This window comes from Trichosurus vulpecula, chromosome 4 (genome assembly GCF_011100635.1).
Source record: "Trichosurus vulpecula isolate mTriVul1 chromosome 4, mTriVul1.pri, whole genome shotgun sequence".
Taxonomy (NCBI): Eukaryota; Metazoa; Chordata; class Mammalia; order Diprotodontia; family Phalangeridae; genus Trichosurus; species Trichosurus vulpecula.
In genome coordinates this window covers 281,588,280-281,602,506 of record NC_050576.1, presented here as the reverse complement: position 1 = coordinate 281,602,506, position 14,227 = coordinate 281,588,280, and the positions used below count along the sequence as shown (strand labels likewise).

The following is a 14,227-nucleotide window of genomic DNA, read 5'->3' as shown; positions in this document are numbered from 1 at the left end:
ATTTAGCCAGACTGGGATTATATATGGATCTGGGGCAGATTCCCGGAGGAGCGACAAGGACAGTAAATTAAGCATGGAGACATAGGAAGGGAGATGCTGGTCAGGACCGGAGCTCAGGGAATAAGACTATCCTGAGAGAGGGTTGTGAAGTAGGTGGCCTCCAGCGTCCCTCTGGGCCCCTTTTCACCATTGATAGCACCTCCTTCATTTCCCTTAGTTCCTCTGGGCTTTTTCTCTACTACCCATGTCCAAGCAGGATCTTAGGAATCTAATAAATTTAAGTGACAAATACAACTTGGGGGTGGGGGTCCACACCTGTGATTTTATTGATTTGGGGAACTCTCAGTAAAGAAACACCAGATTGACTATTGTCCTAAAACTTATATAGTCTTAAGTATATATCATATAAACTCTCCCCATGGCACTTGTGTGTTTTAATAGGGTTTGTGTCTTTAGCTGGAGGAATGAGGTTCTAACAGCGAAAGTTCAAGAATATTGAAGATAATTGTGGGGAACATATTTGAGGGTTAGGAGATGTTTTTTATCACCTCTAAAATCATGCCATATAGATGATGACCTGTTAAGTCTACGGTGAAGGCCAGCTTTTCTGGGAAGTTTTCTTGAAGCCTTTTGCAGGTTTCTTATAGACAAGAAGGAATGTGGGTGGGTGGGTGCTCATTGTGCCCTTAGCTACTAGGTCCCGAGGCAACCTCTAGCTTGAACATCAGGACCTTCTCATATGTTCGTCAAATGATCTGATCTTCATCAGGCATGGGGGCTGTCTGGCCTAGTGGGTTTAGGAGTGGGGACGTTGAGAGAGATTTGCAGAGTTCTAGACCTAGACAGAATCACAGAAGCTGGGTAGATCCCAATTCAGGTCACTGGTGAGATTTCAAGGAACAGAGCCAAGTTTGACTCAGCTATTGACATCAGGATAGTTTGCTCCTCTCTAAGGCTCAGAGTCAGTTTCATCCTTTGGAAAATGTCACAGCAAAACACTTCTCACAATCCCTCTGGTGGGGGCTGAGAAGGGGTGCAGATGGAGCTCCTTTCCTCTGTACCTCCTTAGGGTTTCTTTCCACCTGCTCCCACCCCACCCCCAAATTGGACTTCCTCTCTGGATTTATCCCTACTCTCCCCTCATTATCAGAACATTATACTATTTCCCTTTCCACATTCCCAATCCTTTTCCCAACCTCTCAAATTCCTCCTATAGAGACCTTGCCATTCACCCATCCATTTATCCATCAGTCCGACAAGTAATTACTAGGCACCTACTATATTAAAGGCACTACAAAGTCCCTGGATAATCTGGAATTATCACCATCCTTCCGCCTCTTCCTCCTGCCACGATGCTGGGCTGGATGCTGTAGAAAGCAGGTCAGACGGACCGGGTACCTGACCAGTTGAAACAGAAACTTGAAGAGACAGCCGAGGCACAAAAGATAGGAGAGATCGGAGAAATACACACAGGAAAACTACCAGAGTAAAAAGCAGTGATTCACCAAATGGTACAGGCTCCAGATACTCCTTAGATTTCACTCTGAGAGCTACCGAACACTTAGGGTCAGGGCTAGAATCAAGACGGGGGCAGCCAATGCCCTTTTTCAGAAGAGAGGTGGTAACCCTTCACTCACACCCCTCCTCCTTTGTCAGATTCGCTGCCCAGCCCAGTGTCCTGGACCTTTAAGAGTCTGATAGGCAGTCCTGAGCAAAACGCTCACCTCCGCCCGCAACCCCCTTCTCTTTGCTGTAACTCAGCCAGTCGCAGTGGCTGGAGGAGCTGCAGCCGAAGAAGGAGGGGAGCGGAGGGGAAGGGAGGGAAGCGAAGGAGGGGAGACAATAAAGCAAGGAGAGAAGAAACTGCTGCACAAAGGAATTCCAGCACCGGGACCCGGGATTATCCTGGCCACGGTAAGAGGACTTGGCGGATTTGCTCAGTTTTACCCAACCTGTGCCTCCCTCGATTCTCCCGAACCTCTGACTCCTACCTACTCTTCTATCCCTTCCCACCCGTAACCCAGATCTGTCCCGTGTGTGACCCATCGCTCTGGCTCATCCCCAGAACTCTCTCCCCCAGGGACAGCACTGCACAGCCAGCCCCCAGTCTATCTCTAGCTTATGCGCTATGCTTTCCATTTTTTTGCCTGTTCTATACTAGTACTCAACAATCTCTTAGCTTCTCTCCTTCTCTGTCTCTCTGTCTCTGTCTCTGTCTCTCTCTGTCTCTGTGTCTCTGTCTCTCTCTCTCTGTCTCTCTCTCTCTCTCACTCTCTCTCTCTCTCATTCTCTCTCCTTGAAAGATGGATGTGTCCTGTCATTAACAACAATAAATTCAAACTTCTTTACCGGCCAAGGGCTGTGGTCATTTACCCTAAGGTTAAACTGAGAAGAAAATTCCTAAACTTCTGAAAGAGCAAGGCTTTGAGTTCGGAACCCTTGGTTCTTAGTCTGAAAACAGGGTCAACGGAGAGTTCTCAGAACATGGAATATGGTATGGTATAGAGGACAGGGAAATCAAACATTTGTGAGGATCTACTATGTACAAGATACTGTGTTAGGCACTGTGAAATTATACAAAAATGCTATGTCCATAACTAAGCTTCCTCAAAGGGAGTCCAAGACTAACCTACCTTTTCCCAAATTCTACCATTCGTCACTTAATTCCAATTTGAACACCGCTGGTATAATTAATTCTCCTGACTCACAATTCTTTTCTTATTTTGAAGCTAAAAGCATCTACAGTGAGCACAAAATCACATCTTTTAAAACTTAAAATTGACTTTATGCAAAGGTCTCCTAAGCCTGTAAGTAGTAAGGAGTAGCAGTGCATTTAACCAAGATATTCAAGCCTCAGACTACTGTGTGGTGTTCAATTCCTGGCCACCAGTATACTACAGAGGTATCTTTCTCTAAAAGAAAACAGCCCAGAACAGGAAGTGTGGAAATATTCTGAGGAAGTGAAGCTTTGCAATGGAATATTTTTGTAGATGCTGGCTAACTTGTGAAGCCAAAATGATTTATTTTTACTAGTAGATATTTTGAGAGCAGTTGATCAAGGTGAGGCGAGCTGAGGAAATGCTGTTCGCAGATTCGCCATCCTAATGAGGCCATAATCCTTTTCCTAATTACCCTTTATCCAGATTAGCCAGAAATCTCTGAAGTCCCTTGGTACTTTATTTGTACTTCTCTTTTGTCTTTTTACCCCCTACTTGGTGTGTGAGAGTAGCATGAAGTCCATCTCTCCAAAGATCAACCTCTTTATGTGTATTCATCCCTTTGGGTGCTTCTCCCCTAGCATCTAGAAGCTCTTGGAGCATGGATTCTTGAGGTTCAAGGCCCTTCTGAAGAGATTTCAGGGTGGGGGGTGGTATAAAGAACTCAGGCAGGAAAAAGTTGTATCTTTATTTCCACTAACTTTTAACTGAAATTTAACATTTCCTTCAATTATTGAAAAACATTCTGAGAAGGGGTCCTTGGGCTTCACCAGACTTCCAAGAAGGTCTGAGACCCAAAAAAGGTTAGGAATCTTGATGATTGTTCTGGAGCCAACTGTCAAGCAGATAATGAAATTATCAATATGAGCTTTTACATCTAGGAAATCAGAGCAGCAAAGGCTTGATTTGTTGTTTTGTTGAATTGTCTATAGTCGACTTAAGAAAGTAAGTTAAAATGTCAATAATGCATATTAAATTTAAAAGTATGTCATGAATACTTTTTTTGGAGAACCAGTTGTTAAACATTTAATATCATAGGCTATCCCTTATGCCTGAACTACACTCTCCCATCTTCTTTGCTTTCTGTTTTTCTCTTCCTTAAAACCCACCTACTTGGGCAGAAGACACAGGTTCACATCTTGACTCTGCATCTTACTATTTGTTTAACCATCATCTCTCTGGGCATTAATTTTCTAATCTGTAAAATGAGGGCATTGGACTACTCTAAACCCATGACTTCATCCTGTCCTAAATAACCCAAATCTTACGTGTGTTTGTATCTTGAAGTGCCCAACACTGAATCTTGTATATAGTAGGCAGTCAATAGCCAATATGGCAGAGGGGAGAGAACATTAGACCCAGATTCAAGTCCTGCCATGACATGTGACCCTGGGCATGTCATTTTACCTCTGAGCACCCTCAGACAATTCCCTATGGCTAGAAGTTGCAGAGAAGGTGTGGGACTGCTGTTGATGGAGGGAGCTGCCTCACCAGCAAACGCCCTGTATGTGCTAATGAAATCACAAGTCTCTAAAGAATGGAAAATGTTACTATGGGAAGCAAAATGAGACTCTAAAATGGAACTTCTTCATTTTCATTTTTTTCTTTTAAAAAAAGGATTATAAACGATATTATGCACAACACATCTAATTAACCTTGCTTCACAACTATTTACATTTAAATCCATTTCAATGCATAAAATGTTATAACCACCTTCCAGTCACATTCCCCAAGTCTCTCTCAAGAATCTTTGTCCCTGAATTCTCATTCTCTTTTCCTCTTTTGTGATGGTTAATGGTTGAGGTTAGTGCATACCCTCTTCTAGTTAATTCTGCTTTTTTTGAATGTGTGCTATTTCATAAAGGTCTTCCCAGACTTTAGGTTTCCTCATTGTCTCCATTCCCTTATATGTAAAAGTGGAAAGTTGAACTCAATAAACCATCTCTGACCTCCTTTCCTGATCTAACATTCCATGGTTCTATGATCTTGACCCATGTCCACTTCATTCTCCCTTTTCTTCTGAACCAGGTCAGCTGTAGCCCTTCCTGGAAGGGAACATGACTTAAATATTTCTCCTTCGACTCTCTTGGAGACACTGTCCTTCCACCCTGCCCCCAGGACCCCTGGGATCCCTGCCAGAATCACTACTATCTAAAGGTTGCTGTCAGTCACTCTAGGGCAGTCATTTTCCAAGAATTAGATCAAAGCTATGTGGTCTGTGCATGTCAGAGCTTGAATCGTGACCCTGCAACTCTGGACCAAGAGTCTTCCCTATCTATGCCTCATGTTTCCCAGTTCTAGCATGAAAGATCATTGGCTCTGCTCCCCAGGGTCTAGTGAGGAGGGAGGTAGAGCAGAATAAGGCATGAAGATGGGATGCATTATTGATACTATAGTGCTTCTTTGTCTCTATCCACTGCCTTCATCTTGGCATGCTGGCTTTTCTGGGAATCCAAACTCCCTCACCCCATTATCCAAATATGTTCCTACTTCACTTTAGTCCCAAGAGTTTTTTGACCCCCACCTCTCACCCCACCAATCTCCCTAAACCTGTCACTAAACCCTCAGTCCTTCACTAGCTACTGCTTTTACCCATCTGTTCCAATCCTACCTTGGGCACTAGAAAACTGGCTGGCAGGTAGCATATTTGGGTTCCAACTCCAGTTCTCTTATGAAGAATGTTTTTAAATCCTCTCTCTTGGTAGGAAATGGGGAGATATTGAAGCCACGATGGGAAGTCCTACCCTGGGGACAGAGCCTAAACATTTTGTCTTCTAGCTTGGAAATGCCTGGAATTGAGACAGTCTCAGAGGGTATAGGAATAGGTCTGAAAATAAAAGGGAAGAAGTAGAGGAGGTGATAAGAAGAAGGGACAAGGGACAAAGGTGTGAAAGGAACTGAGTTTTGAGAATAGAGAAAAGGAAGAGGGAGTAGGCACTGAAGTGACAAAATGATGAGGAGAAAGAATGATAGAAGAGGGAAAAGAGGATGAGAGGAAGAGATTAGGGACAGGAAGAGAAAAAGAGAAAAAGAAAAAATATGCAAAGATATGAGGAGACAGGATATATACATATATATATATATATGTACATATACACACATATATTTAGGGTTCCCCCCAAAAGTTTTAGTTCAGCTCTAAACTATTAAGCTTTAATATGTATGTATATATACATATATGTATACATACATATGTGTATGTATACATATATAATGTGTGTATTATATCTATATATTCTCACAACAATGCTGAGAGATAGATGCTATTATTATCCCCATTTAACAGACGAGGAAACTAAAGTCGAGGTTAAGTGACTTGCCCAGGGTCATATAGCTAGTCAAAATCTAAGCAGGACTTGAATTCAGGTCTTCCTGACTCCAAGTCTAATACCTTAACCACTGAGCCATCCAGCTACCCCAAAATGAATCATTTGTTAAACTAGGAGGGTCACCACCTACTGACTCCTTCTTCCTGGCTTCCTCTACCCTGCATTTAGGATGAGCTCACACACACACACACACACACACACACACACACACACACACACGCGCGCGCGCGCGCGCACTCGCGTGCGTGCGTGCGCATGCACGCGCACACACACAAATGCACATGCACACATGCTTTACTATGGTCTGGAGTCTGCCCAGAGGGTAATTTATACTAAAATGTTTACTTAAAAGTCCTTTTTTTGTGCCGTTTGCCCAAGGTCTGCTTCCCCTGAACCCAAAACAATGCCTAGTTATGGCTCTAGGTAATAGATAGAGTTAGAAGAATATAGGAGGATGGAGGCAGGGAGCAGATAGTTGGGAGATGTTAAGGGAAGATGGGCGGCATGAGAACCACGTGTGGGGTGACTTAGCTCTTCAAGACAGAGACAAGAGTAGAGTTGCAGAGAGAGTGAAATGACCATCACCATACGAGGAATGACAAGACAGGAAATGAGACAGTGGGCCAGGAATGTAGGGTCAGGGAGCAGGCCTGTGTGTTCACCCCATAGTAATAATAACACCACCACACCACCTAACATTTATATAGTGCTTACTACGTTCCAGGCAGCGTGCCCAGGGTTTTACAAGTATCGTCTCTCTTAAGACTCACAATAACCCTTAGAGGTAGGTGCCTTTATTACTGAGTAAACTGAGGCAAACAGCAGTTAAGTACCATAGCTGTGACTGCTTTTGATGCACTGGAAAGGATTATGTGTGAATTGGATGGGGCTAAGAAAGGGAGGAAAGGGAGGTTGGAATTGGAGAGGGCGGGTGTCCATTTGGTGAGGGGAGATAGTGGTGATGGCCTAGATCTGCTCCCTCATCTTCAGCAGCTTGCCAGTTCTGAGAGCCACAGAGAAAACCCAGAGAAATGCAGCTCTCAGGGGATGTGGTGGCTCCCCAGGGGTGAAGGCAATGAAGGCCCCTCACTCCTGGAAAGAACAGTCCTGGGTCTGTCTCATGGGCCCTCCAGTGAGGGAAGGCCCATTCTGGGCTTGAGACACAGACTTTGCTGAGAAGAGGACCAACCTATTTCTTAAGACCAACCTATTTCTTAAGACCAACCCCTTCCTCTGTCTTGACCTTCTACTCATCAAAGCCCTCTTCTCGATGAAATCAATGCCACAGATGATCATATCTTATTTGAACACAGGTAAAACCCTGATGTGGAGATAGAGGGAGGAGTGGATAGGGAAGTTTTGACAAGGGAGATCAAAGCTATTTCCTCCAACTGTCAAACAGTAGAGATACGGTGACCTGTTCTTACTGTCTCCATTTCATGGTCCTTTGTGAGGCGCCAGTGTCTGTGAACAATCCAAGGTTGAATAAAGTGGGTCCCACCTTTCAGACACAAACAACAGCTCTATCTCTTGTGCCTCAGAAAGTGAAATCAAAGGACTGAGAAGTGATGTGGTCAATGCCCAGCCCTCAGGATAAGATGTCTGGCAGGGGTGATAAGGGAAGGAGCGGTCACACTCCAGCTTTGGAGAGAGGGCTCTGGCCAGTTCAGGAATCTTTAAAAAAAAAAAGAGAGAAATCTGTTTTTCTGAGGGCTGGGCCAGTTGCATTACCCTTCAATTTCTAGACTATTTACAGAGGAAATCAAAGGGGACTATCCTTTCTACAGAATGCTCTGAGTCCCAGCCCTAGGTACTATGTGCAAGACCCTGGGAATTCAAATAAAAAAAAAATGGAATAAATCCTACTCAAAGGATCTACATTCCCATAAGTATATAGAATAAATACCTAAGTATTTTAGTACATAATATTTAATAAATATTAAATACATAGAATAAGTATATAGAATAAATACAAAATAAAGTCAAGCCAGTTAAATTTAAGGTAGTTAGGGAGGGAGGGAACTAGCAATTTGGGGAAAGGAGGGGAGAAATCAGAAAAACAACTTTCTGTAGGTGCTGGTTCCTGAGATGTGTGTCTGAAGGAAGAGAGAGATTCTAAGAGGTAGAAGTCAGGAGGGAGTACATTTCAGGTGAGGGCTAGTTTGACTGGTTCTCAGAGGACAGGAGGGGGAATATATGTGCAGTGAGGTTTGAAAGGTAGGCAGGGGTCAGGATGTGAAGGCTGACTAATGTTTTTTCACCCCATCACACTAGCTCAAATTATTTCTGGGTCCCAGATTCCTCATCTGCTCAATGAGGTGGTTGTATTAGATCACCTGAGGAATGAGGTTCCAGCTCCAACATTCTGTGATTCTCTATGACCAGAAAGCTGAGAAGAAACAGACAAGCCTGAAAAATGAGTCTCACGAGGGAGCTAAGCGAGAAAATGCTAGAGGGGAAGATTTCAAGATTCTGAAAGGTGTTTACAGTGATGGGGTTACCTTGCTGTTCTCCATCCCCACTAAGGCAGGGCAAGAGGAGCAAAGTCTGGCTGGAGGATGTATGGCTATCATAGGATGTTTGGGTGTAAGGAGGCATAGAACACAGAATGGATCTACTCTGACGACTGGTTCCTAGACCTAATTTGGTTCCTTTTCTTTTAAAACAGTAAAATTTAGGCAAATGTAAAATCTTTCTTAAGAATAGTTCTTCTTACCCAAAGTTTTAAAAAATGAATGTTAAAAATTGTTTTTACATGTAACTGAGGAAAAATAAAATACTAAATAAAAATTTTAAAAAGAATAGTTCTTTTAAAATGGTATTTTAAAAGGTGATATAGCTTCCTTCTCTCTCCACCCTGGATTACTCCAGCCTTCATCCTGGACAATATAGAAGAACATAGGTTAAAGAGGTGTTTGATGAGCAGGCTTGGGTCAAAGATAAGAAAATGTCTGTCTGTCTGTCTGTCTCTCCTAGGTGGCTTAGTGGATAAAGTGCCAGGCCTGGAGTCAGGAACACTCATCTTCCTGAGTTCAAATCCAGCCCCAGACATTTACTAGGTGACTCTGGGCAAATCACTCCACTCTGTTTGCCTCAGTTTCCTCATCTGTAAAAAATGATCTGGAGAAGGAAATGGCAAATCACTCCAGTATTTTTGCCAAGGAAACCTCAAATGGGGTCATGACTGAACAAAAACAACAACCCAACAACCTTTCTTTCCTTTGCAGAGCTGGGATATTATAGGTGTGGAACTACCTATCCTGTCCAATTCAGCTGACCACAGGGTCATAGAGTTAGAGCTGAAAAGGACTTTAGAGAGGGCTGCACCCTCTCATTTTATAGATGAGGAAAATTGGGGACTTAAAAAGTGACTTGACCAATATCACACAGGTAGTAAGTCAAACCAGGTCCTCTGATTCCAAACCTGGTGCTTTTCCTACTACACCCATGTACTAGTTACTTTTACTAAACTTCTTTTCCTTTTTCTTTATTATTCTTTCTTGTAAGGCATGGGCAGCGGGCTGAGTAGAGGAAGGGGAAGGATATATTCAGAAATAAACATGATATAAAAACAAGCTGTAGCAATAGAATTTTTTTTAACAAACAACAACAGATATTTGAAGCCTAAAATAAAGGAACACCTAGATTCTCAATGATTCACGTCTCTAGGTGTGGATGAATTAGATTCCAGATGACCGAAGAAACTTTAGGCAGGGGAGATGTTCTGGTGGTCTCTGAGACATAGTAGACAGATATCAAAACACCAGAGATAGGAGAAAGCCCTGATTTTTAGAAAGTGGAGCCTGCAAAGGATCTCTCAGTGAGCTTGACATTAATCCCCAGGCTGTTTTAGAACGGCTTATTACACAGATGAATTGTGAACACATAGAAATGGTAGTATGGATTACTAGGAATTAGTATGGCTTACTAAAAATAAAAATGAATTATACCAGATTAACTTTATTTCCTTTTTAAAATAGCATCAGTAAACTGGTCTGTCAAGAGATCTGCGTCTATTTCAGAAAGCAGGACAAGGTAGAGATTGGACCAGGACTCAGGAGAACTGGGTTCTGTTTCCTGTTCTCTCACTGCTTTGCTATGTGACGTTGGGCAAGTACTGTTAACCACCCTGGGTCTCTGTTTTCTTAGCAGTAAAATGAGGGCGTTGGACTTACGGAAGAAAACCTTAGCCAAGAGTTCTCAGAGACGATTTATGATTAGGCATGCATTCCTGCTATGAGAGAGGTCCAAATTGGCAAAGTTCCTAGGGCCGATCAAAATTCTCTACCACCCGGGTAATTTCCACTTACATTCTATAGATTCAGTTCAATCATTTTTCAGTTGTGTCTGACTCTCCGTGACCCCATTTAGGGTTTTCTTGGCAAAGATACTGGAGGGGTTTGCCATTTCCTTCTCCAGCCCATTTTATAGATGAGGAAACCGAGGCAAACAGGATTAAGTGACTTGCCCAGGATCACCCAGCTAGTAAGTTTCTGAAGTCAGATTTGAACTCATGAAGATGAGTCATGACTCCAGGTCTGACACTCTATCCATTGTGCTACCTAGTTGCCCCACATTCCTACAGACATACAAAAGACACTTCCACATCAAAATAAACCAAAGGTAAGGGGGTTAAATGTAAGGTTTTTTGATTTACTGAAACAAGAGTAAAGTAATATTATTGCTGGTTCACTCAGAAAAAAATAACTTCTAAAATCAATCATTCCTTCAGCTACTCCCCTTTTAATTTAGTCAAAGGTGAACAAAGAGATATTTCTCCTAATATAATTAAAGACATTTCTACTCTTCTTTGATAGAGATAAACAAGACCAAGTCTCCTAATTTCGGGAAATAAAGATTCCTTCCTGAAACTGATAAAATCTTCTCTTCAAAGAATACAAATTAGTTTTTGATTAAGTCCAAGGACTTTGGATTAAGCCATTCATGATATTTTTTCTTTTTAAAATTAAATTAAAATAGTTTTTTAATAATTTAAATTTAAATTTAATTACATTTCAAATTCCAAACTCTCTCTCCCTCCCTCTCTATCTCTCTCTAGAGAAAGCCACCATTTGACACACACACACATATATACACACATATAGTATAGCTATGTATATATGTATAGATATATCTTATATATAGATATAGCTATGTATATATATTTATATATGTATCTCTCTTTCTGTGTGTGTGTGTGTGTGTGTGTGTGTGTGTATAAAACCATACTATGCACACTTCTACTTACCAGTTCTTTCTCTGCAGGTAGGTAGCATCTTCCTTTATAGGTCCTTTGTATTTGACTTGAGTATTTACGACACTCAGAATAACTTATTCACTCAAAGTCATCCTTAAAACAATATTGCTGTTACTGTATACAATGTTCTCTTGATTCTGCTCATTTCACTCTTCATTATTTCATGCAAGTCTTTCCTTGTTTTTTCCAAAATCAACTTGTTCATTATTTCTTACAGTATTTCTTGCAGTACTTACGGTAGTACTCCACATCTTTCTTTATAATGATAGCTAGCATTTATATATTGTGTTTTTTTTAAGGTTTGCAAAGTGCTTTACAACAATTATCTCATTTTGCCTTTACAGCTCTCCTGTGAGGTAGGTGCTATTATTATCTGTATTTTACAGATGAGGAAACTGAGGCATCAGTGAACTTGCCAAGGGCCACATAGCTAGCTAGCAAGTGTCTGAGGCCAGATTTGAATTCTGGTCTTCCTGAAGTCTTAGTGTTATATATGCTTCTATAGATTTAATAATTCCTAAGGATCATTCCAGCCCTAACAGTCTACAAATGCATGTAGATTTGCAGTTTGATTATTTCACAGAGTCTGTCATCATATCTTCACATGTCTTCATGATATCCACTTGTTGGGAGTGTTATGGAGTAAATTCTTAATCCAGAACAGATTAGACTCAGTGTCCTTTGGGGTCCTTTCCGTAAGATTATCTGCTTCAATGTAACCCCAATATCTGACATTCCCTCTTGCCCCAGCAGGTGCCTTCTGTGAAGTCTGGGAGCTGTGAGGGTCATGGCGTCACCCTTGCATAGCATTCGTGAGTATCAATCGGAAGAAAGGAGGATGGGGGGAGGCAGGAGGCAGTGTTGGAGGTGGTGACCAAGATGACTTGGATGAAGTTCTAGAACTGTCTACATGGTCTCTTCCGATCCTCTAATCAGCTTTCTGTCACATTGCCTTCCCTACCTGCAGGGCTGCCTCTGGATGACGATCTGCTGTTGATGCAGAATGGTTCTATGCTTCGCAAGGTCAAATCCCGAAGTTGGAAGAAACAGAGATACTATAGGCTACAGGATGATGGAATGACCGTTTGGTATGCCCGGCAGGCTGGTGGAAGAACCAAACCCAGCTGTGAGTGACTGTGGAGAAAGGGATGATGGGGAAAGGGAGAAAAGACACCGAGAGGCAGTACCAGCCTGGGGATTACATGCTGGGGACAGATAACAGGAACTACAAAAGTATCCAGGAGCAAGATGACTATATTTGTGCCTGTGTGTCCCCTGTGGGACTCAGACACAATAGTTGTATTTCTAGCAGGAGCTGGGTTTGGGGAAGGTATTATGATTTCTTATTTGCTTCTAAAAATTCTACCTGAAATCAATGCCAACATTTCATAAACACCATTAGCCAAGTCCATTTTAACAGTTCTAAAACCTCATGATCTGATCACTCTAAGAGTGCCATCTTTTGACCCATAGCCTAGAATGCTTTATAACAATAGATCTATTATATCATTAATATGGATATTCCCTCTAGCAGTACAGACAGCAACCCAGCATGCCTTCTTATCCTACATCATTCTTATTTACATTCTTTCATAAATTCTCCATGGTCAATTTGCTCATCAAGCTGAAGGCCTTCTAGGTCTCTTAAAATGCAAAGGCCAAAATAAGATCTAATCTCAGGTGTCTTCAGAAGAGTTAAATAATTTGGTTCCCTGGTGGACAGGAAAAGCTAATGATTAATTTTCTCCCTCGCAGAGCTGGAATCAGAAATTAGGTTCAATAAGAATTTCTAAACTGTAGCATATTTACTTTTCATGAGTTTTCACACATTGAGCAGCTAGGTCGCACAGTGGATGGAATACTGGGCCTAGAATCAGGAAGACTCATCTTCCTAAGTTCAAATCTGGCCTCAGACACTTACTAGTTGTGTGACCCTAGGTAGGTCACTTAACCCTGTTTGCCTCAGTTTCCTCATCGGGAAAAGGAAATGGCAAACCACTCCAGTATCTTTGCCAAGAAAACCCCAAATAGGGTCACAAAGAGTTTCCAGGCCCAACTCTCTATTCATTGTACCACCTAGCTGCCCTCCTTTATAATAATACTAAGACATTATTTGCTTATTAAAATACTCTTCCTTTTACTAACTAAACCGTGTGAGGCCACATTTTCTTCATCTATTTCAACCAAAACAACATCTCACAACAGAGTGAATGCAGAAGCAGACATGAGAATCTAGCTGTCTTTTATTGTCACACTTGACAATAAAATAAATATGATAAATAAAATAAAGAGATATGCAAAAATATATAAAACAATGCCACTCTAATCATTTAAAAGAAAACATAGTCATTTTTCATAAAAAATGTTATTTATTTTAACATGTAATGGTTTATCATTTTTAATGAATTAATACATATTTTAAAATGTTATCCATTTGAATGTCTATTTTATAGTGATAGTTCTAAAAATGGTGTGCTGGAGCTGGCTCATATCAGCTCAAGAGAGCCAATTGTTAAATTTTCAGTGTGAATATTTATACCTCTGAAATTGGCAAATTACAACTTAGGACTTGATTTGTTGTTTTATTGATTATCTAGACTTAAAAGTGTTGGAGAAAATGTTGATTATTCATGTAAAACTTAAAAGTGTGACATGGGTATATTTTTCTCCCTGGAGAGGCAATTGTTAAACATTTACCAGCACACTTCTGGATATAACCCACATAAACCAAAGCTCTTTGGGGCACTCAATAATTTTAGCATGAAGGGGTCTTAAGACAATAAGTTTAAAGACCACTGGGCTAGATGGTCTTTGAGGTCCCTTCCATTTTTGAGATTCTCCGAGACCTCACAACAAAGTCATTGACTTTAAAAGCCTAAGAACTAAAAAACAAAACAAAACAAAACAAAATCCTGACTCTTCTT

General features: G+C 41.3%; 1 protein-coding gene across 3 annotated transcripts in view; it reads left to right on the top strand.

Annotated features, from left to right (window-relative positions):
* The first annotated feature begins 1,749 nt into the window (after window positions 1-1,749).
* PLCD4 (phospholipase C delta 4) overlaps window positions 1,750-14,227 on the top strand; it is a 28,618-nt gene continuing 16,140 nt past the window's right edge. For 2 of the 3 annotated variants that reach the window (XM_036755313.1, XM_036755314.1), the window contains exons 1-3: window positions 1,835-1,914; window positions 12,057-12,115; window positions 12,271-12,429. In XM_036755313.1, the coding sequence (XP_036611208.1) occupies window positions 12,091-12,115; window positions 12,271-12,429 (184 nt within the window). In that variant the 5' untranslated portion in view covers window positions 1,835-1,914; window positions 12,057-12,090. Of the gene's footprint in view, window positions 1,915-12,056; window positions 12,116-12,270; window positions 12,430-14,227 lie in introns of all 3 variants that reach the window. The other variant, XM_036755315.1, reaches the window with a different exon arrangement.